The 26,845-nt window shown below is 43.4% G+C and overlaps 1 protein-coding gene across 29 annotated transcripts in view; it reads left to right on the forward strand.

The window, feature by feature from the left end:
• The window catches only part of ANKDD1B (ankyrin repeat and death domain containing 1B), a 67,687-nt gene that overhangs the window by 32,692 nt on the left and 8,150 nt on the right, over positions 1-26,845 (forward strand). For 17 of the 29 annotated variants that reach the window (XR_014838082.1, XM_085013844.1, XM_085013846.1 and 14 more), the window contains 5 exons: positions 1,852-1,950; positions 10,004-10,102; positions 16,625-16,723; positions 19,675-19,773; positions 24,547-24,642. Coding sequence is in view for 24 of the 29 variants with exons in the window: in XM_085013844.1 (XP_084869970.1) it covers positions 1,852-1,950; positions 10,004-10,102; positions 16,625-16,723; positions 19,675-19,773; positions 24,547-24,642 (492 nt within the window). In the remaining 5 variants the exon portion in view is untranslated. Of the gene's footprint in view, positions 1-1,851; positions 1,951-7,539; positions 7,680-10,003; positions 10,103-16,624; positions 16,724-19,579; positions 19,774-24,546; positions 24,643-26,845 lie in introns of those variants that run through there. The other 12 variants (XM_085013845.1, XM_013994917.3, XM_085013860.1 and 9 more) reach the window with 4 other exon arrangements.

The raw sequence follows: 26,845 nt of genomic DNA on the forward strand, positions 1-26,845 counted from the left end.
TAAGGATATAGCATGGCCGTGAGCTGTGGTATAGGTCACAGATGTGGCTCAGATCCTGTGTTGTTGTGGCTGGGGTGTAGGCTGGCAGCCTCAGCTCCGATTCGACTCCTAGACTGGGAACCTCCATGTTTCGCAGGTACAGCCCTAGAAAGCAAAAAATAAATAAAATGACACACAATATTTTAAATCAGTTTTAAAGGTTAAAACTGTTCTTTTTTTTTTTTTTTTTTTTTGGCTTTTTAGGGCCACACAGGTGGCATATGGAAATTCCCAGACCAATTTGGAGCCACAGCTACCCACATACACCACAGCAATGCAGGATCCAAGCCACATCTGCGACCTACACCACAGCTCATGGCAATGCTGGATCCTTAACCCACTGAGTGAGGCTGGGGATTGAACCCACAACCTGATGGTTAGTAGTGGAATTTGTTTCCACTGTGCCACAATGGGAACTCCTAAAGCTGTTCTTGCTACAAATATATTTCTCTTTTTGTATGCTTCATACGGCACTATAGTTCCTCATTTCTGTGTATATCTTTCTTAATGGATTGTTACCTTCTTTTTTCCTTTAGAAATTGAAGTTTTCCTTTTATTTGGTTTATCTTTTAAAAATTATTTTTACCTTATTATTATTATTTTTTATTAAAGTATAGTTGATTTACACTGTTGTGCCAGTTTCTGCGGTAGCTATTCCCTTTTCGTAGGCAGGGTCTGTATCCTAGTTGTCTTTCCAATCCCAGTGCCTCCTAGTGTCTAACAAACACTAGGTGTCTAATAATGTTTGTTAGATTAATTAATAAAGGTTGAGAGTATGAGCGATGGAGGGAAAGTATTAAAGGAGGCAGCATAACAAAGTAATTAAGAATGCAGGCTTTGGAGAACAGTTTGGAGATACCTTAGAAATCTATACATAGAACTTCCATATGACCCTACAATCCCACGCTTGGGCATCTATCCGGACAAAACTCTATTTAAAAGAGACACATGCACCCGCGTGTTCATTGCAGCTCTAGTCACAATAGCCAGAACATGGAAACAACCCACATGTCCATCGACAGATGACTGGATTCGGAAGATGTGGTATATATACACAATGGAATACTACTCAGTCATAAAAAAGAATGACATAATGCTGTTTGCAGCAACATGGATGGAACTAGAGAATCTCATACTGAGTGAAATGAGCCAGAAAGACAAAGACAAATACCATATGATATCACTTATAACTGGAATCTAATATCCAGCACAAATGAACATCTCCTCAGAAAAGAAAATCATGGACTTGAAGAAGAGACTTGTGGCTGCCTGATGGGAGGGGGAGGGAGTGGGAGGGATCGGGAGCTTGGGCTTATCAGACACAACTTAGAATAGATTTACAAGGAGATCCTGCTGAGTAGCATTGAGAACTTTGTCTAGATACTCATGTTGCAACAGAACAAAGGGTGGGGGAAAAAATGTAATTGTAATGTATACATGTAAGGATAACTTGATCCCCTTGCTGTACAGTGGGAAAAGAAAAAAAAAAAAGAAATAAAAAAACATTAAAAAAAGAATGCAGGCTTTGGAGCCAAACAGCTAGACTTGATCCTAGCCTTGCCACTTTTCAGCTTAGGCTTCTTCCTTATCTGTAAAGTGTGAATGATAAGCCTGACCCCACAGAGTTGTTGTGCAGTTTAACTGTGCCAAAGCATATAGTCTTGGCAGTATAAGTGGGCACACAGATGCTCAAATAGATGTTATCCACTAAAAGGAATGCCCGAAGGAGAGAGAGAGAAAGCATACTGTTTCTCAAGTAATTTCATTCTATGCCAAGGTGCAATGAATTTGACCTTTTTTTCCTTTTGTTAGATGGGCGAAACACCATTCTTCCTAGCTGTTGAAGGAGGCCATGAAGAATGCAGCAGAGTGCTACTGGCAGCAGGGAGTGATATCAACATTCCAAACAAAGTACGTGCTCCAGGCCTTTCACTCACACAGGGAGGGGACTCAGAGTGCTCTCTGGGTCCTGCGTCAACCCATTTTCTGGGCTTTCGTAGTATTAATACTGTCATCCCTCATATCTGTTGGGGATTGATTCTAGGGTCTGCTTGGGGGGGTATCAAAATCTGCGGATGCTCCAATTCCTTATATAAAATGGTGTAATACATGGCATTCCCTAGTGGCTTAATGGGTTAAGGATCTGGCATTGTTGCTGTTATGTCTCAGTTTACTGCTGTGACGTGGTTCGATCCCTGGCCTGGGAACTTTTGCCTGCTGAGGATGCAGCAAATAAAATGAGATGAGATGAGTTGAGATGAGATGAGATGAGATGAGATGAGATGAGATGAGATGAGATGAGATAAAAGAAAAGAAAAAAGAAAAATGGTCTAATACAGTCCGTACCTGCAGTTCCACATCTGTAGATTTAACCATCTGTGTTGGACCTGTGATTGGTTGACTCTGCCAATGCAGAACCGAGGATGTGGAGGGATTTGGAGGGCTGACTGAATTAATAATTTGCTCACTTTGAGGTCAGAATTAATGATTTACCTCTCATATTTCCCTATTAACATTTAGTCAAGGGAGTTCCCGTTGTGGCGCAGTGGTTAACGAATCCGACTAGGAACCATGAGGTTGCGGGTTCGGTCCCTGCCCTTGCTCAGTGGGTTAACGATCCGGCGTTGCCGTGAGCTGTGGTGTAGGCTGCAGACGCGGCTCGGATCCTGCGTTGCTGTGGCTCTGGCGTAGGCCGGTGGGTACAGCTCCTATTCGACCCCTAGCCTGGGAACCTCCATATGCCGCGGGAGCGGCCCAAAGAAATAGCAAAGAGACAAAAAAAACAAACAAACAAACAAACAAACAAACAAAAACAACAACAACAACAACAAAAAAAAAAAACATTTAGTCAAAAATGGTACCATTCTTCATATTTATTTTGAGAAGGTATAGGGCAGAAAATAGGGCAGAAGTAGCAGATAGTTATTTCTCAAATACATGCTTTTATTCTACTTTGTTTTCTCTCTGGAAACAGTACCTACCTGGCTGAAACATAGTAGATGCTGAAAGAAAAACTGTATAAAAACCCAAGCGGTCATTGTGGAGCTTGAAGAAGATAGGATGGTGCCTTCTTCTTAATACAATATACTTTGGTGCTAAGATCTTTGGAACTTCATTTTTCAGATGAGGAAACGAGAATTTAGAAAAGTTGAGGATCATCCAGGATCCTACACCTATTCAGTGACAGTGCAAGGATTTGCGCTCAGGGCATGCACTTCTAACCACTGCAATTTATCTTTAAATGGCTTGACTTTCTTTTTCTGTTTTTCTAATTCGTTTTAGCATATGAAAATAATGAAGAATTTGAATAGTACCAAAGTGTATATGATGAAAAAAAATCTTATTCCAACTCCTCCTCTCAATTTCACCTCCACCAAACTAACATTATTAGTAGTTTATTTAATCTTGCAGGAATTGCTATTAATCATGTGCACATGTACATATTGACACACGTAAATGGTAGCCCACTCTCTCTTTCTCTTTCTGTATGTATATATACACACACACACAAATACACACATGTATGTGCATATATGTGTATACTGCTCTGCAGCTCTTTTCTAAAAAGTTACATATATGTACATTTCATATGTATACATGAAAACTTAGCATATCAGCACAGTGTATAAATAATTCCTTTTCAAAAAGTATAGAGCTAAACATTAGACTGAAGAATAAAGTTCCAGGAGCTCCCTGGTGGCTCAGTGGCTTAAGGGTCTGCTTTGCCACTTCTGTGGCTCTGGTTACTGCTATGGTGCGGGTTTGTTTGATCCCTGGCCCTGGAAATTCAACACGCCATGGGCACTGCCAAAAAAAAGGATAGAGTCCTAAACTGGTAATATTTTATTCTCCTGTATTCTGTAGGCAGGCATGTACATTTTTGTTTAATCCTTTTTCTCTCTCTCTCTTTTTTTTTTTGGTCTTTTTTTTTTTTTTTTTTTGCCTTTTCTTGGGCTGCTCCCACGGCATATGGAGGTTCCCAGGCTAGGGGTCTAATCGGAGCTGTAGCCACCAGCCTACGCCAGAGCCACAGCAACGCGGGATCCAAGCCGCGTCTGTGACCCACACCACAGCTCACGGCAATGCCAGATCCTTCACCCACTGAACAAGGCCAGGGATCAAACCCGCAACCTCATGGTTCCCAGTCGGATTCGTTAACCACTGTGCCACGATGGGGACTCCTTCTCTCTCTTTTTGTTTAGGGCCACACCTGCAGTGCATGGAAGTTCCCAGGCTAGGGGTCAAATTGGAACTGTAGCCACAAGCCTACACCACAGCCACAGCAATGCCAGATCTGAGCTGCATCTGTGACCTACACCGCGGCTCACAGCAATGCCAGATCCTTAACCCAGGGGGGCCAGAAACTGAACCTGCGTCCTCATGGATACTAGTCAGGTTCGTTGCCACTGAGGGAGCCACAGTGGGACGTCCAAGGCATACCTGTTTCTTTTCCAATTATGTAGCTATTAAGAAACATTAATGATAAATACTAGGGAGTTCCCGTCATGGCACAGAGGACACGATCCGACTAGGAACCATGAGGTTGTGGGTTCGATCCTTGGCCTTGCTCATTGGGTTAAGGATCTGGTGTTGCCATGAGCTGTGGTGTAGGTCGCAGATGCAGCTCAGATCCTACATTGCTATGGCTGTGGCTTAGGCTGGCAGCTATAGCTCTGATTAGACCCCTAGCCTGGGAACCTCCATATGCTGAAGGTGCTGCCCTAAAAAGACAAAAAGATTAAAAAAAAAAAAAGGTAAATACTAAATCTTTTGGATAAATTAAAATGCTTATACGGGAGTTCCTGTTGTGGCGCAGTGGTTAACGAACCCGACTAGGAACCATGAGGTTGCGGGTTCGGTCCCTGCCCTTGCTCAGTGGGTTAACGATCCGGCGTTGCCGTGAGCTGTGGTGTAGGTTGCAGACGCGGCTCGGATCCCGCGTTGCTGTGGCTCTGGCGTAGGCTGGTGGCTACAGCTCTGATTAGACCCCTAGCTTGGGAACATCCCATATGCCGCAGGAGCAGCCCAAGAAATGGCAAAAAGACAAAAAAAAAAGAAAAAGAAAAAGAAAAATGCTTATGATAGAACACTAATTGAAAAAACAATGTATGTCCATACCTGTAGTTTTCACTGTATCAAATTTATACATGAACAAGATTGTGAGAGTGAAAAGTAGAGGGATTCCCACTGATGTTGCAAGTTATTTATGCAATAAATGAACCCAAAGGTAAGAATTCATGGGGAACAGGAAATATTTGGAATATGAGAGCAGTTCTGTTTTTCTGTCATTGCCCAGGTACCCTTCCTGCCATGCCCACCCGTCTGCAGCCACCCTGGAAAGTGTCCCTGGAAAGGGAAAGCCTCCCTCATTAGCAAGATCCTTATGGGCTCCCTACTGTCGGGTCCCTCCTGTCTGTACTTCATTATTTGGCCCTCAGAAGGGTTTTGCTTTTTAATGGCTTTCACATGCTCTCATTCTCCCCCCGCCCCCACCAGGACTGCAGGCTCCATGTTGTCCTTATCCTATGGCTTTGGCCTCATCCAGGCAGCCTGGAAATTGTCCTAAATCCATTTTGCAGCCTTTACATTGTCTTGACTTTTCCCCCTTGAGTTCATTAGCACATTTCCTGGATCATAAGCCTCAGCCCCCACTGAGGTCTGCACCTGTCTCCACCCGACCCAGGAAAGACCCTGGGGAAGTGAGGGTTTGAAGCAAGAAGCCAGCAGGACGGCCACACCAGGGTTGTGTTAGAGTCATTTTGCTTTCCCATCTGTAGGTGATTCTTGTCTTTGATCTTGGAAATACTTTCCCCCCTGACATTGATTAGTCTGGTCTCCAGGAGCTTGCTGTGCACCCCCACCCCAACTAAGGTTGAGTCATTTCTGAGGATGTAATTGGAGGGGAATTATGGATTTAGCTGCCTGTGGAGGCTTCCTCCATTCACCCCTCCTAGGTGAGAGGCTGCCCAGAGTTTAGGCGGCAGGCTGGTTTCCCGGCCTTCCTAGCCATAGCTGGTGCAGTGAGGACTTTTGTGGACCTTAAGAATTTCATATTTCCAAAGGCCCTATCTTCACATCTTGCCAAATATATTTAAATACCCCCACATTTCATGTGAAGTACGTATTTTCTTTTGCTGTAAATATATATATTTATTTTTTTGGCTTGGCATGTGCAAGTTCCCAGACCAGGTATCAAACCTGAGTCACAGCAGTGACAGTGCTGGATCCTTAGCCTGCTGAGCCACCAGGGAACTCCAACTCCAGTAAACTATTTTTAAAAGGTTTTTTTTTAGGGCTATACCTGTGGCATATTGAGGTTCCCAGGCTAGGGGTGGAATCGGAGCTACAGCTGCCAGCCTACACCACAACCACAGCAACGCAGGATCCGAGCTGTGTCTGCAACCTACACCACAGCTCATGGCAACGCTGGATCCTTAACCCACTGAGCAAGGCCAGGGATCAAAACTGCATCCTTATGGATGCTAGTCAGATTCATTTCTACTGAGCCAAGATGGGAACTCCTAAAAGGTATTTTTATCTGTGCATTTTATTTGCATATGATAAACTCCCCTAATTTACGATTGACCCTGATTTATTAGAACTCTGCATTCTTGAGAATTTGAGGGAGGTGAAAAATCTTAACCTACATATTACGTTTACAAATATAATGAGTGTTTTATGAATACTGCATTTAACAATCAATGAAGTATGAGTATGTCAATTAAATATTCACTTCGACTTTGTGGTTTTTTTCCTGTATCTTGGAATCAGTTTTTTAAAAGATTTCAGTTATTTGTCTCTTAAAAAGTCTGCAGGGGAGTTCTTACATGTCTCAGCGGGTTAAGGATCCAACATTGTCACTGCTGTGGTATTAGGTCACAGCTTTGACTCGGATTTGATTTCTGGCCCAGGAATTTCCACATGCTGAGGGCACGGCCAAAAAAAAGTCTCTAGGCCCTGCACACTGTGCCTGTAGTATCTCATGTGTAAAATGCCATGGACTCCTACAGCTCTTCCTACCATAAGGTTCCTGGCTTTGGGCTCTTCACAACCCTTGTTTCTGCTTCGGATATTCCCAGTGGGGTGAGGGGTGAGGGTGGGGGTAGAAGGCATTTCCCACCATTCTGATCTCAGTTTAAATGTCACTGTATCCAAGAAGCAGTTTCTTGATCACTCATTGGAAAGTAACCATCTAGACGTGTTATTTTATTTCTCATTGTAGTGTTCTCATTACCACTCGCTGATAGTGTTCTTTTTTTAAAAAAAAATTTGTTTTTGTCTTTTTAGGGCTGCACCCGCAGCATATGGAGGTTCCCAGGCTAGGGGTCAAATCGGAACTACAGTTGCCGGCCTATGCCTCAGCCACAGCAACGCAGATCCTTAACCCAATGAGCGAGGCCAGGGATTGAACCTCTGTCTTCATGGATCCTAGTTGGATTCATTAACCACTGATCTGTGGCGGGAATGCCTAGCTGATGTTATTCTTCTAATAATGTCTAGGCTCTAATAAATGGATTTATTCTAAATCTCCTGATTTACTGATCTACCAGTTGATGGTCGACCCCTACTAGAAAATTGCATCAGAGATCTTGTCAGTGTAGTCACAGCCTCTCCTTTTCTAACACAGCGCCTGACACATGGTAAGTGCTCAATGATATTTTGTGGACTGAATACAATGATAGTTATGATTATTGTGCACATTTACGAGCTCATTTATTGTCCCAGTATTGCTGTGGTTTGAGAGAAAGAGGCAGGATGGTGTGGTAGGCAGAATAATGGCCCCCAAAGATGTCCACATTGTGATCCTGGGCACCTATATGTGAGGTTACATGGCAAAGGGGCATTAAGGTTGCAGGTGGAATGAAGGTGGCTCATCATCTGGCGTAACAACAGGATCATCCAGGTGAGCCTAATGTCATCACAAGGGTCTTTAAAGCAGAAGGAGGCAAGCAGGGTCAGAGGACTGCCGAATGAGAAGGACTCGGCACCCCACTTCTGGCTCTGAAGCTAGAGGAAGGGGGCCATAAGCCAGGAGGTGTGAGTGATTTTTACAGATGGAAAAAAAAAACCCAAAGAAATGATTCTCCTGAAAGTCCTCCTTCAAGGCCTTTATTTTCACCCAGGGAGTCTCCTTTTAGACTTCTGAGCTCCAGAACTGTAAGATGAGGGTGGGGGTTAAGGTATGGGTTAAGGTATTAAGTGTGTGATAATTTGTTATTGGCAGTAGTAGAAAACTAATAACGTAGGTGGTTCTGTCATTTTTACAGAGAGGCCATAGAGGCCCATCCTTGGGAGGCCAGTTATTCAAGGTCATAGAGGCATTTAGCATCGGCTGGAGCCAGACACCAGTTGGTCAGACTGTGTATCATTCCTGTGAGCATTTGTACCACGTATCTGTCGCTTCATAAAAAATTCGATCCAAAGCACGGGGCGCAGAACAGTGTACTCTTCTCTTTCACGGCGCTGAGGGATGAGTGAGCTCAGCTGGAAGATTCTCGCGTTGGGTCAGTTATGCGGTGGCAGGTTTCACCTCAGAGGAGAACCTCCAGTGAGGCGAGGAACCCCATCACAAAGATTGGGTTTCTCCTTAGAGGCAAAGCGTTTGGTTTCGAGAACCTATCCCTTCCTGCACCCTCCCCTCAGACATGAGGCTCTCCAATGGGATGTCAGTGCCAGAGGGCCCCTTTGTGGCTGCGTCCCCCCAGCTCACTTCCCTTCTTCCTGCTGGACGGCCCTGAGGGTTCGAGAGGCTCACAGACTTCACCTGCAAGTGCTCAGACCCCCCACAACACAGATTCTAGTGCATACTGCTCTGCCCCCCCCTTTTTTTTTCTTTTTTGTCTTTTTGCCTTTTCTAGGGCTGCTCCCGCAGCATATGGAGGTTCCCAAGCTGGGGGTCGAATTGGAGCTGTAGCCGCTGGCCTACACCATAGCCACAGCCACACCAGTTCCGAGCTGCGTCTTCGACCTACACCACAGCTCATGGCAATGCCAGATCCTTAACCCACTGAGCAAGGCCAGGGATTGAACCCTCAACCTCATGGTTCCTAGTCGGGTTTGTTAACCACTGAGCCACGAAGGGAACTCCTTAATTGATCTTGTCTTATTGCCAGGCCCTTGGAGGGCAGCAGAATAATGAAGAGTCGGTTCTGACCTAAGTGCTTTGCCATCTGGTAGGGGCACTAAGTGAAGACAGGTGAGCCTGGGGTGGTGAGGGCGGAGGAAGGCAGCAGGTAGCAGAGTGAAGGAGGCGCTAGAGGAGGTGAGTGGAAAGGCTGTGAGGGAAACTGCATTTGTGTAGGATGGACGCCAGAGCAGAGAGTTGCTGGTAAGTTGTCAGAGCTTGGTGCCAATGTTAATGCATTTCTTGGTGCCTATACCAAGTTCAGCTATATTGGCTCAAGGAGGAGGGTTGAGTATTTATAGAAAGAAGACTTGGCTCTCGTTCACTTCCTTCTTCCAGGAGAAGGGAAAGAGCTTTAACTCAGATTTGCCAGAGGCTTGTGTTGTTTAAGACTTTGACTCTTCTTTTCTTTTGCCACACCTACGGCGTATGCAAGTTCCCAGGCCAGGGGTCTAATTGGAGCTGCAGCTGCCAGCCTGCACCACAGTTACAGCAATGTGAGATCTGAACCACATCTGCAACCTACACCACAGCTGTGGCAATGCAGGATCCTTCACTGCCTGAGTGAGGCCAGGGATTGAACCAGCACCCTCATGGATACTAGTCAGGTTTGTTGGCCCCTGAGCCACGATGGGAACTCCTCACTCTGACTGTTAAATGGGAGACACCTAGAAACAACGAAGAGTCACCAAAAGACTCAGAAACACGTGGGATTTTCTTTTCCAAGTAGTCATACTGCCTCATTGTCTTAACTGATGACCGTGTGACGAGTCACTAGAAAGTCTGCTAGATTCCAACGGGAATCCCTCCCTGCCTTCTCTGTCCACCTGTGTCTTACAGCTCAATATCAGCCCCTTGCAAACAGCAACTCGGAATGGCCACGCACCGCTTGTCGGCTTTCTTCTCAGTGAGAACGTTGACCTGCACCAGAAGGTGGAAGTGAGTCTCTGACCCCATAGCACGGGCTTTGATCCTGGCTCTGGGAGGCTGTGCTGGGTGATGCTCCTTGCAGATACACTGGGGGGAGGGGCCATGGGGGAGACGCTGTGATCACAAAGGAGAAATTCTTTCTCCAAGGGCCGACTGACTGCTTTTGGAGACTGAATCTTAGTCTTGAGAAATAAAATCCGAGGGATGAATTTTAGAGAGTCATTGAAGTTCTTGAACAAAATGAAATCTTCGTGTTTTAAAGATGTATATTTGCTGCAGTTAAATGATCTCATGCATCTAGAAATGCCATTCTTATATTAAATTTATCAATCTGAGAAAATGATAATGCTCCTGTTCGTAGGAAGGAGAATGATTATTTTTTTCTCACTTTTAGTGACCCATCTTGTTTTTCTTTTGAAAAGTCAGTCCTGGATACTGACTGAGGTTCCCCGAAGTTTGAATTGGCTTTGGTAGAATTAACAAAGGCCTACTGTGCTGGAATTCCATGGGGCAACATTCCTCTATTTTTCACCCTACTTTCGTTTCTCCTGTGAGAATATTCTTTCCTCTGATCTTGTTTGGCCATTGCTATTTGCTGTATTAACAGAGAGAGGTCTGTGGTGTAGCCAGCAGCTGCAGCTCTGATTTGACCCCTAGCCTGGAAAACTCCATATGCTGCAGGTGGTGCCCTAAAAAGAAAAAAACAAAAAAACCCAAACAAACAAAAAACAACCAGAGCAAAGGGATATGATTTAAACCGTGACTGGTTGTTTTTGGAGAATGGCCTTCGGGCAACGGGCTCTAAACTTGTCTGCCCATCCAAGGATGCTTCCTGTTTCTTAGGAGGGACTGGGCCCCAGCAAGGCCAGTGGTCCAGCACGAAGTGCACTGCCAATGCCCCTGGGATGAAGGATAGATTCTCTTTTTTCATATCTAGTGTCTGTAGAGAGAAGGTTCTCCCTGAGCAGAAGAGACCTGCGTAGAAAGCCTTCCCCTCCTGCCATCCTTCTGCCCTGTCTGTCTCCCATTTCCCCTGCTCACCCTCGGACAGCTTGCGACCATGCCATCCCACCTGCCCCTCCTCTCCTCCTCCTCTATGTGCTGGCGAATCCCTTGCCAGCTCATAACATCTTCCATCCATCCACCCCTATTTCCTGGAAAGGAGCCTGGTGCTGCTGTTGGAATCAGGAAGGTCTGGATCCAATTCCTATTTGTACCACTTCTACCTCCAGTGCCTCGTGGAAGTCATTTAACCTCCATGCCTGATAGATAAAGTGGGGAATAGAAGACCTACCTCCTAAGGTAGTTAGGAATGAAACTCCCCTGGTGTTGAAAACAGTACAAACCTGTTGGGGAAATGCATGTATAGTGAGTACCCTTCACTGAATATGTTGGATGTGCTTAACTGATACTGATGGATGTGCATAATCGACGCTGATGGAGATCATCTGTTCCTTAGAGCAGCCCGGAACCCTGTCATCACCAACCACCCTCGCAGCCTCGGAGTTCCTTCTTCCCACTCACTTTGCCTCTGGGCTCAACTCCTGCTCTCCATTCGGTCTCACTGGACCTTCTGCCCCTGCTCTTTTGCACCTGCACCCCTGCTCCCCGCCCCCCCCAACTAGATCCCCCTCCCCTCAATTGACGCCGCAACTGTGTTCTCCTCACCTTTCCCCCACCCCTAGGAGCTGCATTTTTGACCTCCAGAGATGTGATTTCTCTTGAGCCTGCTGGGGACAGTGGCAGCTTGGCAGGAGTTAGGCAGTAGGCGCTGTGTTTATTTCTGTGGAGGTGGGCACTGAGCCTGTAAGAAGCCCACGGTGGAGGTGGCTGAGTGCGTTGAAAGGGGAAGGAAAGGGGAGCAGACTGCAAGGGCTTTGTGGATACGCAGTGGCTAGACTCAGGAGGAAGAGCTGAGCACGAGCACTACCCCTGGGCCAGTGGGGCATTCGGCCCAAAACATGCTGTAGGAAGAAGGAGTCCTAGGTCAGAGCAACTCAGGAAATGCTGAACGTGAATGCTATTCCTTCCTTGTAGCTATTCTTACTGCACTTGAGCTCTTTGAAGGCTCTGAGAAGTCCTGCAGTTAAGTCTATTTAATGCTTCCTTAGCTTTCATATTTGAGCTCAGATGTTAATTCTTCAGGAAAGCTTTTTTTTTGTTAAATTTTAAAATAGTTTATTGCTGAAAATGCTAACCACTATCCAAGGCCTTAGTGAGTTGTAATTTTTTTTTTCTTTTATTTTTTTTTATTTTCCCACTGTACAGCAAGGGGGTCAGGTTATCCTTACATGTATACATTACAATTACATTTTTTCCCCCACCCTTTGTTCTGTTGCAACATGAGTATCTAGACATAGTTCTCAATGCTACTCAGCAGGATCTCCTTGTAAATCTATTCTAAGTTGTGTCTGATAAGCCCAAGCTCCCGATCCCTCCCACTCCCTCCCCCTCCCATCAGGCAACCACAAGTCTCTTCTCCAAGTCCATGATTTTCTTTTCTGAGGAGATGTTCATTTGTGCTGGATATTAGATTCCAGTTATAAGTGATATCATATGGTATTTGTTTTTCTGGCTCATGTCCCTCAGGATGAGATTCTCTAGTTCCATCCATGTTGCTGCAAATGGCATGATGTCATCCTTTTTTATGGCTGAGTAGTATTCCATTGTGTATATATACCACCTCTTCCGAATCCAGTCATCTGTCGATGGACATGTGGGTTGTTTCCATGTCCTGGCTATTGTGAATAGTGCTGCAATGAACATGCGGGTGTATGTGTCTCTTTTAAGTAGAGTTTTGTCTGGATAGATGCCCAAGAGTGGGATTGCAGGGTCATATGGAAGTTCTATGTATAGATTTCTAAGGTATCTCCAAACTGTTCTCCATAGTGGCTGTACCAGTTTACATTCCCACCAACAGTGCAGGAGGGTTTCCTTTTCTCCACAGCCCCTCCAGCACTTGTTATTTGTCGATTTATTAATGATGGCCATTCTGACTGGTGTGAGGTGGTATCTCATGGTAGTTTTGATGTGCATTTCTCTTATAATCAGTGATGTTGAGCATTTTTTCATGTGTTTGTTGGCCATCTGTATATCTTCTTTGGAGAAATGTCTATTCAGGTCTTTCGCCCATTTTTCCATTGATTGATTGGTTTTTTTTGCTGTTGGGTTGTATAAGTTGTTTATATATTCTAGAGATTAAGCCCTTGTCAGTTGCATCATTTGAAACTGTTTTCTCCCATTCTCTTAGTTGTCTTTTTGTTTTCTTTTGGGTTTCCTTTGCTGTGCAAAAGCTTTTCAGTTTGATGAGGTCCCATGGGTTTATTTTTGCTCTAATTTCTATTGCTTTGGGAGACTGACCTGAGAAAATATTCATGATGTTGATGTCAGAGAGTGTTTTGCCTATGTTCTCTTCTAGGAGTTTGATGGTGTCCTGTTGTATATTTAAGTCTTTCAGCCATTTGGAGTTTATTTTTGTGCATGGTGTAAGGGTGTGTTCTAGTTTCATTGCTTTGCATGCTGCTGTCCAGGTTTCCCAGCAATGCCTGCTGAATAGACTTTCTTTTTCCCATTTTATGTTCTTACCTCCCTTGTCAAAGATTAATTGACCATAGGTGTCAGGGTTTATTTCCGGGTTCTCTATTCTGTTCCATTGGTCTGTCTGTCTGTTTTAGTACCAGTACCACACTGTTTTGATGACTGTGGCTTTGTAGTATTTCTTGAAGTCTGGGAGAGTTATGCCTCCTGCTTGGTTTTTGTTTCTCAGGATTGCTTTGGCGATTCTGGGTCTTTTGTGGTTCCATATAAATGTTTGGATTGTTTGTTCTAGTTCTGTGAAAAATGTCATGGGTAATTTGATAGGGATTGCATTGAATCTGTAGATTGCTTTGGGTAGTATGGCATTTTTACAATATTGATTTTAATCTTTTTTTTTTTAAGTGTTTTGTTAATTTCTGTTGTACAGCAAAATGATTCAGTTATACAAATATATACTTTTCCGTTACAGTTAATCACAAGATATTGAATATAGTTCCTTGTGCTATACAGTAGGACTTTGTTGTTTATCCATCCTGTATATAATAGCTTGCATCTGCTAATCCCAAACTCAATCCTTCCTTTCCCCACCCACCTCCCTCTTGGCACCCACAAGTCTATTCTCTATGTCTGTGAGTCTGTTTCTCTTGTATAGATATGATTATTTCTGTTATCTTTTTTTTTTTTTCAGCCATGTCTGCAGCACATGGAAGTTCCAGGACCAGGGATCAAACCCTCATCACAGCAGTGACCTAAGCCACTGCGGTGAGAACACCATATCCTTAACCCACTGTGCCACCCGGGGAAATCCCATCTGTGTCATATTTTTGATTTCACATATAAGTGATATCATGTGGTATTGGTCTTTGTCTTAGTTCACTTGGTATATAATCTCTAGGTCTGTTCATGTTGCTGCAAATGGCATTATTTCATTCTTTTTTTATGGCAGAGTAGTAATCTATTGTATATATGTACCACATATTCCATTTGCATGTCGATGGACATTTAAGTTGCTTTCATGTCTTGGCAATTGTAAATAGTGCTACTATGAACATTGGGGTGCATGTATCTTTTCAAAATAGTTTTTGTATTTTCTGGGTATATGTCCAGGAGTGGGATTGGAAGATTATATGGCAAGTCTATTTTTAGTTTTTTGAGAAACCACCATACTGTTTTCCATAGCAGCTCACCAAATTAGTGAGGAGGGGTTCCCTTTTCTCCATACCCCTCCAGCATTTGCTATTTGTAAACTTTTTGATGATGACCGTTCTGACTGGTGTGAGGTGTATCTCATTGTAGTTTTGATTTGCATTTCTCTAATAATTAACAATAACGAGCAACTTTTCATGTGCCTATTGGCCATCTGGATGTCATCTTTGGAGAAATGTCTTTTTAGGTTTTCTGCCCGTTTTTCAATTGGTTTGTTTTTTGTTGTTTTTACTGAGTTGTATGAGCTATTTGTATATTTTGGAAATCCAGCCTTTATCAGGCATCATTTGCAAATATTTTCTCTCATTTTGTAGGTTGTCTTTTTGTTTTGTTTATAATTTCCTTTGCTGTGCAAAAGCTTATAAGTTTGATAAGGTTTCATTTACTTATTTTTGTTTTTTATTTCTATTGCCTTGGGAGAATGACCTAAAAAACTTTTGTATGATTTACTGTCAGAGATGTTTTGCCTGTGTTGTCTTCTAGGAGTTTTATGATGTTATGTCTTAAATTTAAGTCTTTAAGTCATTTTTTTGTGCATGATGTGAGAGTTTATTTTTGTGCATGATGTGAGAGTGTGTTCTAACTTTTGATTTGCACATGTCTGTACTGATACCACTTGCTGAAGAGACTTTTTTCCTTTGGTATATTCTTACCTCCTTTGTTGAAGATTAACTGACTGTAGGTGTATGGGCTTATTTCTGGGCTCTCTATCTGTTCCTGTGATCCATTTGTCTGTTTTTGTACCAGTATCACGCTTTTTTGATTACTGTAGCTTTCTTTCTTTCTTTTCTTTCTTTTTTTTTTTTTGCTTTTGTTTTCTAGGGCTGCACCTGCGGCATATGGAAGTTCCCAGGCTAGGGGTCCAATGAGAGCTACCATTGCTGGCCTACACCACGGCCACAACAACGTGGGATCTGAGTCATGTCTGTGACCTACACTCACAGCTCACAGGCAACGCCAGATCCTTAACCCACTGAGAGAGGCCAGGGATCGAACCCACAACCTCATGGTTCCTAGTAGGATTTGGTTCTGCTGTGCCATGATGGGAACTCCTAATTACTATAGCTTTGTAGTATAGTCTGAAGTCTAGGAGGGTTATACCTCTACCTTTGTTATTTTTCCTCAGGATTGCTTTGGCAATGTTGGGTCTTTTATGGTTCCATATAAATTTTAGGATTGTTTGTTTTAATTCTGTGAAAAATGACATGGGTAACTTGATAGGGATTGCATGAAATCTGTAGATTGTTTTGAGTAGCATAGCTATTTTATTAATATTAATTCTTCTAATCCAAGAGTATGGCATTTCGAGGAAAGCCTTTTTTGACCGCCAGAAGGGTTGACCCCAGGCCCACCCCTGTGTGTATATATATACTCTTAAACCACTCTCCACTTTTCCTCCAAATCACTTATCACAATTTGTAGCTATGTGTTTATTCTGTGACTTAAAGATAGGAGTATTTTCTTACCCTATGATATGAAATACTCCTGAGAATGGGCCATGTTCATCACTAAATCCCTAACATCCTGAAAAGAACCTGGCCCATAGTAGGTGCTCAGGGTCAAGTTCTAAAACGCATGAAGTGGGGAAGTGGATTGAAGGTGCATGGGTTTGTTGTACAGCCTGGCCTGGAAATGACTGCTGAAGACTTACGAAGAGCCTGCCACCATGTTGGGCAGTTCAGGAGGTGGTCAGGAAATGTCTGCTAAAATGAGTCGCCTTTTGATCTGAATGATGAAGCCAGGATCTTTTGAATGTGAAATTTTCGTTTCTTTTTTTTTTCCCTGCAGCCTAAGGAGTCTCCTCTTCATTTAGCTGTTAGCAACAACCATATCACAGTGGTAAACAGCTTATTAGGTGCCCAGCATGATGTTGACATCTTAAATCAGGTAAGCCAGGCCCATCAGAACCTGGAGAGTCTGTCTTGTTTCAACACTGTGTGTGTTTAGCGGTGGTTTTGATTAAGTTCAGGGTGCTTTAAAGATTCCTGGGAGAAATACGCACTTTTTTTTTTTTATTTTAAATCCTTTTTCTTCTCTAACCCCCACTTGCACACACATATTTTGTCTTTTTCAAACACAAACTGGGATTCAGCCAGTGCATTTTTAAACTGTTCACATTTAACAGGCTGAGTACTTCTGAAAAACAGTAGCTCAGAGGGTAAATTGCCAGAGGCTCTTTAAATGCAAAGCTACTCCCCCAGTGTGAGATGTTGTCATTGGAGGGGAGCCCTTCTCCACAAGAAGGAAGCTTTGTTTTTGTGTTATAGACACAAATGGTAAATGTATCTTCTTTTTGCCCAAAGGCAAAAGAGACCTCTTGGAATTAAAAAAAAAAAAAAAGGCACCATGAATTCACTCCTCTAGAGCTGAATCAAAGGCCCCATAAAAGGCAGCCATCACTGGCTGGAAGTGGAAATACTGAGGTGGAAGAAGCAAGAGGACAAAGAGGGAGCTGTCTGAACCAGGGCTTGCTCTAGGATGGCCTGTCCTCTTCCTCTGGACTCCTCCCCGCTTCTTGGCTGCCTCCTTCTAGGTAAGGGAGCAGCCGTGAACAGTGGGCATGCCTGTCCTGACCCACCGGGTAACCCTCAGTTTCCTCCTCTGTGAAACCAGAGCACTGACTCAGATCTCTGCAGACTGCTCCAGCTCCAGCCTCTGAGGTCACACTGGTGCCCTGAGCCAAATGGGGACTTGAGTCCCCTTCCATCCCTTCCTTCTCCGGAGACCATCTTCCTCCCTGGCCTTTGACAGTCACAAAAGTCTGGGGGAAGAAAAGCCCTCTTGTTGTTAAACGTGTGTTCAATTACGTTAAAGCCCCAGGTCTTTGCTCAGGGGCAGCATCTTTGCTCCACACGTGGACAGAGCTCACGTGTGATTCCAGTTTCATCAGAATTGGCTGGATCTATTCCCGAGAAGGAGCAGCTAAGCTGCCCCTCAGTTATAGAAGTAGATGTTATCATTTACGATTTTTGGTTAGACCAGGAATACACACAATGTAAAAGAAAAGGAAAGAGAACATTATGGTACATTTCCTGCCTTCTAGACCTCTAGCAGTTTAGTTGCAGGGAGATGCTATGGTTTTAGAGTTCCATCATGGCTCAGTGGTTAGCAAAACCAGCTAGCATCCATGAGGACAAGGGTTTGATCCCTGGACTCGCTCAGTGGGTCAAGGATCCAGCGTTGCTGTGAGCTGTGATGTAGGTCACAGATGAGGCTCGGATCCCCCATGGCGGTGGCTCTGGTGTAGGCTGGTGGCTACAGCTCCAATTTGACCCCTAGCCTTGGAACCTCAATATGCTACAGGTGCAGCCCTAAAAAGAGGGAAGAAAAAAAAATAGGCGAGAGATACTGTGGTTTTGATGTGTGACACTTGTATCTCTGTTCCCTGTTAGTGTAGACATTTGGTGGGTCTGTCAGCGTAACTTGGACATCTTGGATCATGAACCCTCCAGAGGGGTACATTGCACCTGAAAGTGGGTCTTGAGTAAATACTTTTTGACATTAATTATGTTAACATCCCAAGCAGGTTTGTTCCGTGCTGTAGTAGGACGAGTCCTGGGCCCAGCTGTGTGACCCTGGATCTTCTCTCTGGTTTAGTGGTTGGGCTGAATCATCATCAATGTTCCTTTCTGTCCTAATATTTAGAAATGTCTTCCCATCAGTATTCTTCTTGTTGGGAGGTTAAGATATGATTTTCTTGTGATTTTATATATCACTCTGAAACACTCTTATCCTCTTGATACGGAAATGATTATTCCAGAAAGAAATGAAAAGTCTTGCATCCCTTTATACATTATAATGTAGAAAATTTATAAAGTAGAGAAAAGCATCCAAAGGAAATAAAAATAACCTCTAATCCTCCATCTAGATGTTCACCATTCTCCCACTCTCTTTCTCTCTCTTTTTTTTGTTTTTTGTTTTTTAGGGCTGCACCTTCAGCATATGGAATTTTCCAGGCTAGGGTTCAAATTGGAGCTGTAGCTTCCAGCCTATACCACAGCCACAGCAACATGGGATCTGAGCCACCTCTGTGACCTACACCACAGCTCACAGCAATGCTGGATCCTTAACTCACTGAGCAAGGCCAGGGATGGAACCCACATCTCATGGATACTTGCCGGATTCGTTTCTACTGTGCCCCAACGGGAACTCCCTGGACATTAACCATTCTTAACATCACAAATGCATTTCCTTTTCTTTCTCTCTACTTTCATATATAAATGAGCTCAGCTAGAATGCTGTGTTGTAAGGTTTTTAATGTTACAAGCATTTTTCTCATTCAAAAAATCTTTGAAATCATTTTTTATTCTGGTAAAATACGTGTAACAATTTACCATTTTAACTATTTTTGAGTGTACAGTTCTGTAGCATTAGGTCCATTCACAATGTATATAACTATCATACCATCCATCTCCAAAACTTTGTTTTCCCTAACTGAAACTCCATACTCAGTAAATAAATAACTCCTATTTCCTTCTCCCCTTCCCTCTGGAAGCCAACATTTTACCTCATATCTGTGAACTTGACTATCCTAGGTATCTCTTATTGAAGTCATTTAAAAAAATCATTTGTAATGGTTGCCTATTATTCCAATAGGTGGACACATCATAATTTATCTCATGAGTCTTCTTATTAAACGTATAACTTCCTTTTGATTTTTTCCCTGTTATAAATTACACTACCGTGAATGTCCCCTGTACCTATTAAAAAATGCATGACTTACCTGTTCTCCTTTATTCCTAGGTAGGACACCTCTGCTTGCCCCTTGTCTTTCACTATGCACGTTTTCCCCCCTCCTTAATGTGCTTGGATTGTATTTCTGAAATTGCTCATGGCAGAGGCAGCAAACTCCTTTGCATGTAGCTGCTGATCGTGGAAATGTGGAACTGGTGGAAATCCTGCTGAAGGCGGGCTGTGACCTGAAGGTTGTTGACAAGGTGAGTTCAGGGACTTGACTCTGTTCAGCTGAACCGATGGCTGGGTCCTCCCTGTTGGCTGTTTGCCCTGAGAGGCAGCACAAACGTATCCTTTGTGAAGTGGATGCAAACTGGAGAAGCCTTGTATCTTGATAGTCAGTAAAACAACCCAATATTTTTTTTTTTTTTTTCATTTTTGGCCACCCGGTGGCATATGGAGTTCCTTGTATCAGATCCGAGCTGCAGTTACAACCTATACTGCAGCTGCTGCTGCAACCCCAGATCCTTTAACCCCCTGGGCTGGGTCAGGGATTGAACCTATGTCCTGGTGCTGCAGAGATACTGCTGATCCTGTTGCACTGTAGCAGGAAATCCAAAACATCCCAATTTTGATTGAGGTAGTAATTTTTACTCTGAACAATAAAATGTGTTTTAAAAATTCAAGTTATATATTAATTTTTTGAAAAGATAGATTCACATGGTCCAAAAATTTAAACAATTATTAAAAGTTTTAAAGTAAAAATTTCCCATTCACCCTGTCCCTGTTTGTCTGGCCCTAACACTCTCCTTGACATACTCACCCATTTGTTAAATGTTTATTCTTTTCTTTCCAGAGTTTCTTTATGCATGTGACAGCCAAAATCTAGTTACCTCATGTAGGTGGAATGATAGTCTTTTCGCTTTTGTGACTATTTGCCTTTATAGAATGTCTTCAAGGTTGAGCCAAGTTGAAACATGTGTCATGATTTTCTTCTTTAAGGCTGAGTAATATTTCATAGTATGTATATGCCATGTTTTGCTTCTGTCCACCCATGGTTGGATATTTGGGTTGCTTGCATTCTTAGGCGTTGGGTAGATTCATTTTTAAAGAAAGACAGCTTTGCTTTTTTTCTTGTGACATAGTTCTGCATATTCAGCCAGGGGAGGGTTGTCTGTTCGTTAGGTTCCAGTTTTCCTGGGTGGTGTAAAAGACCACTGTGGGGTGGTCCTGCTAGGTGTTCACACTCACATCTTTGTTCTTTTTTAAAAAATTAGTTTAAAAATTTATTTTAGTTGATTTACAATATTGTATTTCTGCTATACAGCAAAGTGATTTAGATATATATATGTGTGTATGTGTGTATATATATATATATATATATACACATACATACATATTGTTTTTCATATTCTTTCAATTTTCTGTGATGGTTTATTATAGGATATTGAATATAGTTTCCTTTTCTATACCATCAGATCTTGTTGCTTATCCAACTTATGTAAACATTTGCATCTGCTAATCTCAAAACTCCAAGTCCATCCCTCCCCTACTCCTCTTCCCCCTTGGCAACTACAAGTCTGTTCTCTATGTCTGTGAGTCCATTTTTGTTTCATAGCTAAGTTCATCTGTGTCATATTTTAGATTCCGCATATAAGTGTTATCATATATGTCTCTCCGTCTGACTTACTTCACTTAGTATAATAATGTCTAGGGTCCATCCACATTGCTACAAATGAGGTTATTTCATTCTTTTTCATGGTTGATTAGTATTCCATTGTATAGGTGTACCGCATTGTCTTTATCCGTTTGTCTGTTGGTGGACATTTAAATTGCTTCCATATCTTGACTTTTGTAAATAGTGCTTCTATGAACATTGGGGTGCATGTATTTTTTGAGTTAGAGCTTTCTCTGGATATATGCCTAGGAGTGAGATTGGAGGATTATATGGCAACTCTATTTTTAGTTTTTTGAAGAACTTCCATACTGTTTTCCATCGTGGCTGCACCAATTTACATTCCCACCAACAGTGTGGCAGGGTGACCTTTTCTGCAACCCTTTGCCGCATTTCACATCTTACTTCAGTCCTCATGTCTCCTCTCTGAGGTAGGGAAGTAATCCTAGTTTTTGGGAAGACTTGAGAGATTTCTATGGTATTAGGGCCATTGTAAGAGGCAGAGTTGAGCTGCAAAGCCAAGGCTACTGGCTGCTTGGCTGTCCAGCACTGGCAGATGTTGTCATTTTTCCTTCCTCGTCTCCACCCACACTATTTATCATCTCAGCACATCTCTAATTCTGAGTGCAAACCTGCGTCTATTTCAGACCTGCACATTGCATATGTGTGGGATCTTAAGCAGTGATATTTTACTTGTCTCTGTATGTCGGTTTTTAAAAATTAACTCTTTTTTTTCCCCCTGATCATTTAAGTAATATATTTTGGGAAACAGAAAAGCATAAAGGAGTTTCCATTACTCAGGTGGCGCCAGTGTTGGCTCATGAACTTCTGTTAGCATTTAGCTTTATATCAACATTTAGCGTTAGTGGTTTCCCATGCTTTCTTTTTGTATTGTCTTCTATTTTTCATTTACACTTAACACCTCCACGGCCTTCTGGTGAGTGGAGAATCTATAGCATTGGGCAGGGAAGTCCTGTTAGGCCCCTGGTGTGAGTGGACTGTATAACCCAGTGAACACATCAGTTGACTCTTGACTCTATTTTCCAAACAAAAGCCACAGTTTTCTGGGCTTTGTGATTTTTCCAAATTTCCCTTCTCCCCCTCCCTCTTTCTTTGCCTCTCTGGCACATAGTTGGCACCCAGGACATAGATTATTTTTATTCATTAATTACTTAGCTGTTCCCACAATTTTTTACCAAGGATAAGTGACAGTTTCTAAGGTCTGGATGGGGAAGAAGGAGCCAAGGTTTGTTCAAAGTTGGCTTTTCCTGTCCCCTCGCCTTGAGGTGTCCCCAAGTTCCCCAAGGGCCACCCACCCTCAATGGCACCCAAGGATTTAGATTTCTACACCAGCTGTACCCCCTGGGAAGATTTTTCTATGAGCCTGAAACCTCTGGCTCTCAGAATGCTGCCTTCCCAAAATAGGCTAATTATGGTGATTCAACTGGCTTTACAAGCCAGAATTTAGATAGCATACAATTAGAGCTTGCTAAATGCCTGCAAAATGCAGTTCCTCCTAATTTCATTACTGTCTCTTTTGATTAGAAGCTGATTACTTTCAGCTCTAATTTTCAGGCTCACCTGGGTCTTAGCGCCTGGACTAACAAAAAAACCCACTTAAGGTGGTGGGCCTTGAACTTCTTACTCTGTCATTTGAGAGGAGTATCAGGATACATCGCTGGATCCCTAAGCATAGAAACAAGGGTTCCTGAGGTTGGAGCTTCTTCTAGGGTTATGTATGACCATCTGTTTAAATTTTCTTCAGGATCCCTGATGAGCAGATTCTTCATAGATCATTTGCCTAACAAATGAGAACTACTGTCTTTGACTTGAGGGGGAAAAAAAAAGTTTAGATGTCCAGCTTATGCGCTGTGTAAAATCTAGAGCACGCTGCTTGCAAAGCTGTGTGCTGTCGCTTAGAGCTATATCCATCTTGACAAACACATGCCTTTGTCGTTTGTATAAGGTACCACAAGGACTCCAGGTATTTCACATCTCAGATTGTCTCCAGAATAGCCTTCTTGCTCATTCTCTTGGGTTAAGATTCTAACCCCTCATCTCTGGTTAGAGGTGGTAGGTGGTAGGATATAACAGACAAAATTCTTTTTTTTTTTTTTTTTTTGTCTTTTTAGGGCTGCACCTACAGCATATGGAGGTTCCCAGAATAGGGGTCAAATCAGAGCTGTAGCTGCTGGCCTATACCACAGCCACAGCCACTTGCAATCGGAGCCACATCTGCAACGTACACCACAGCTCACAGCAATGCTGGATTCTTAATCCACTGAGCAAGGCCAGGGATCAAACCTGCGTTCTCATGGATACTAGTAGGGTTCGTTAACCACTGAGCCACAGCAGGAACTCCTAGACAAAATTCCAGATGGGAGTCTAATGACCTGAATTCTGTACTATGTAGTGTTACTGTTATTTATATCATTCGGAATCAGACCCATCCCTTTTGTGTTTTATTACTCTGCCCTCCTCACCTGGGGCTTTCACCTCCTGGTCTAAAGTGGCTGTTCAGGCTCCCGCCATCATGGCAGCATTCCACTCAAGGAAGAGGAGGGAAGAAGGTGCGTGACCTCCCGCCTCTCTTTAAAGATAATTCCCGGAAGTCACATGTACTACTTCCATCTATATACCATTCAGCCAGAAGTTAGTTCACATGGGCAACGGTAAGGGAGGCCAGGAAGTGTTCAGGGCGGCCAAGTGCCCAGCTAAAATTAGGTCTCTCTTATTTTTTTAAGTATTATTTTTAATATTCTTTGTATGGCCGCACCTGCAACCTACAGCACAGCTTGTGACAACACTGGATCCTTAACCCACTGGGGCCAGGAATCAAACCTGCATTCTCACAGACACTATGTTGGGTTCTTAACCTGCTGAGCCACAATGAGAACTCATTTTAAAAAAATTTATTTTAGTGTCGAGTTGACTTAGAAAGTTGCTCATGTTATTTGCTGAGGCTGTCCCAGTGCAGTGAGCCAGGGTGACCCCATGATGGTCTTAGAGAAATGCTTGAGTTCCCACTGACCATGCATGTATAAAGCGTCACTGGTGGGTCCCTAAGCCCAAATCCTTCCCCCTGCCCAATTGACCCAGCACCTGACACTATGAATATCTAGCATCGCTTAGATAATTACCCCAAGCCATACACAGTCCTAAGGGCTCTATATGCATGTCAGGCTTACACCTCACCGTTACACAGAGGGGCAGTTATGGAGACCTAGAGAAGATGAGGATTTCAAGTTCACCCTGCAAGGCAGCAGTAGGGTCAGGATTTGAACCCAGGCCCCCTTGTTGCAAAGCTAGAGCTCCTACCCAGAAGGCTGCATTGCCTGATATTTTGATTTTTGACTTTTAGCAAGGGAAGACCGCCCTGGCCCTGGCTGCCAGGAGCAACCACAGCCTCGTCGTGGACATGCTCATTAAAGCGGAGAGGTACTACGCCTGGAGAGAGGTAAGGACGGACGAATTCAGCTCAGCAAGGGTCCCTTCTGCCACCTCCTCACGTTATGGGCAGTGCGAGGTCCGTGGACTTTTTTTTTTCTGCTCCTGCAGGCAGGGCACCGGTCAATGCAGTTAAAACTGTCCGTTCTGTCCTGTGCTGTCCCACTCGTGGTGTGAAGAGCACCTCTCTTCCTCCTTTGCTGTGTCAGCACCAGTGATTGGAACTGAAATGGGCAGAGTTCAGTTGGGCCAGGCAGGCCAGTCCACGTCAGCACTAGGGAGCCCAGCGTGCGGTCCCGGGTGCTTGACTCCTGGCTGTGTCCTCTGTAACAGAGTCTTTGGCTACAGTCCCTTCTGAAGCTCCCAGGCCCCCATTCTATTCGTGGTAAGGAAACTCCTATTGAGAGTTTTGCAGTCTTCAGTGTCCTGCTATGCCGGCCCTTGAGCGCTCAAGTGTTCTGTGAGGTCACGAGAGCCGTGTTTGTCATGACAACACAGAAGCTGTCTCCAGCGCATCCCTCGCCTTCTTGGATTAAGACTCCCTGGGATGGTCTGATCCCTGCCACTCATGCAGCTTCTCAATAGAATGTGCTTCTATCTAAGATGTGGGTCTGTGCCCTCAGGCAGGAATTTCACGACCACACATCACCCTCCATTTCCAGTAAGTGTTGCTGTTCTAGGCTAGGGTGTCCTTGACCACCCGGATCCAGTGGCTGGAGCCAGAATTGAGGTCCTAGGCCCTGGAGGAGCCTCGAGCCCATCTTGCTGTCGAATTTGCTAGTTCTGAGAAATAAATGTCCCTGAAATCCTTAAGCCAATGTGCACTGATATGCTTCCCTGCTTGCAGTGTTATTTAACAGGCTCCGGAGTCCTGGCATTTGGGGATCAGTTCAAAGGCCACATTATCCGCCACAACCTTTTCTTGTTTGCCCATAAAACCAAACCAAACAAAACAATGTTAGACAAGCAGAACTCTGTTTAATCGCTGTCCTTCCTCCTCTGATTTCTATTCCTTCCCATTTTTCCTCTTTCTCTTAGCCTCGTTCTCATTGTCTTAGGTTGTCACTGTATCTTACTGAGAATGACTTTCCCAAGTGGCATCTTTTCTCTTGCTGCTGAAATGGTTGTTTTCACATTGCCTTTAAACACAGGAATATTCATTGGTTCTATTTTTATTGCTTGTCAGCATTTTTAGATTCTTTTTCCTAGATGAGAATAAATGATTTTCTTCACTGGATGAATAAACCCTCTTTCCTAACAAAGCTTTAAGGTGTGAGATTTAGATGAACTTTGAAAATGACAAATAATGCATAAATATAGATGAAATATACCCCCAGAAATGCTAGGAGTTGTTAACCCTGGTGATGACTGGGAACCTGAGGTCTGGAGTGGGAGGATGATTTGTTTTTGTTTGTTTGTTTGTTTTTTAGGGCCACTCCCATGGCGTATGAAGGTTCCCAGGCTAGGGGTCAAATTGGAGCTACAGCTCCTGGCCTGCCACAGCCAGAGCAATGCAAGATCGGAGCTGCATCTGCAACCTACACCATAGCTCACAGCAACGCCGGATCCTTAACCCACTGAGCAAGGCCAGGGATTGACACCAGTTGGGTTCGTTAACCGCTGATCCATGAAGGGAACTCCTGGTTTTTAATATGTAGCCTTAAAATATTTTTTTAGCCAAGTGAATTGATTGTTATTTATTATTTAAAATTCTTGTTGTTACTGAGTTTTTATTGTGGACTAATATTAAAAAGATGCCTAGTGAAAAGATTAAAGATATGATTGGAATTTCCTCCCTCCATCCATTTATTTATCAACCTAAGCACCCAATCATCCATCTTTAAATTCAGTGGTTCACAAGCATGTGGGAGCTTCCTAAAATCTGGTTTATGCTATTTTAATTTCCACCAGTTCTGGCTTATGTTACTCCTGCAAAATAGTTCAGTACTTTGTGGAAAAGCTACTAATGCTTTCCCTGACTGTTCAAAAAGACCTGGGCTTTGCAGATCCCTGGCCCTTTCTTACAGAAGCCTGAAGGGCCGCCCAGCCCAATCCTGGAATGCACACAGCATGTGTGTTTCTCTAAGAAATAAAGATGCTATAATTGAAAGCAGAGGCATTTTGCACTCTTTGCTTGGTGGAGTTTGGGGTTTTGATCTTGAATTTATGATTTTCAGGAGATGGAGTGAGGAGAAAAGGAAAAAGTGCAGTGC

Source organism: Sus scrofa, chromosome 2, assembly GCF_054392235.1.
Source record: "Sus scrofa isolate SSC_HxYL_T2T_F1_AM1 chromosome 2, Sscrofa_HxYL_maternal_Yorkshire_Landrace_v2.0, whole genome shotgun sequence".
Taxonomy (NCBI): domain Eukaryota; kingdom Metazoa; phylum Chordata; class Mammalia; order Artiodactyla; family Suidae; genus Sus; species Sus scrofa.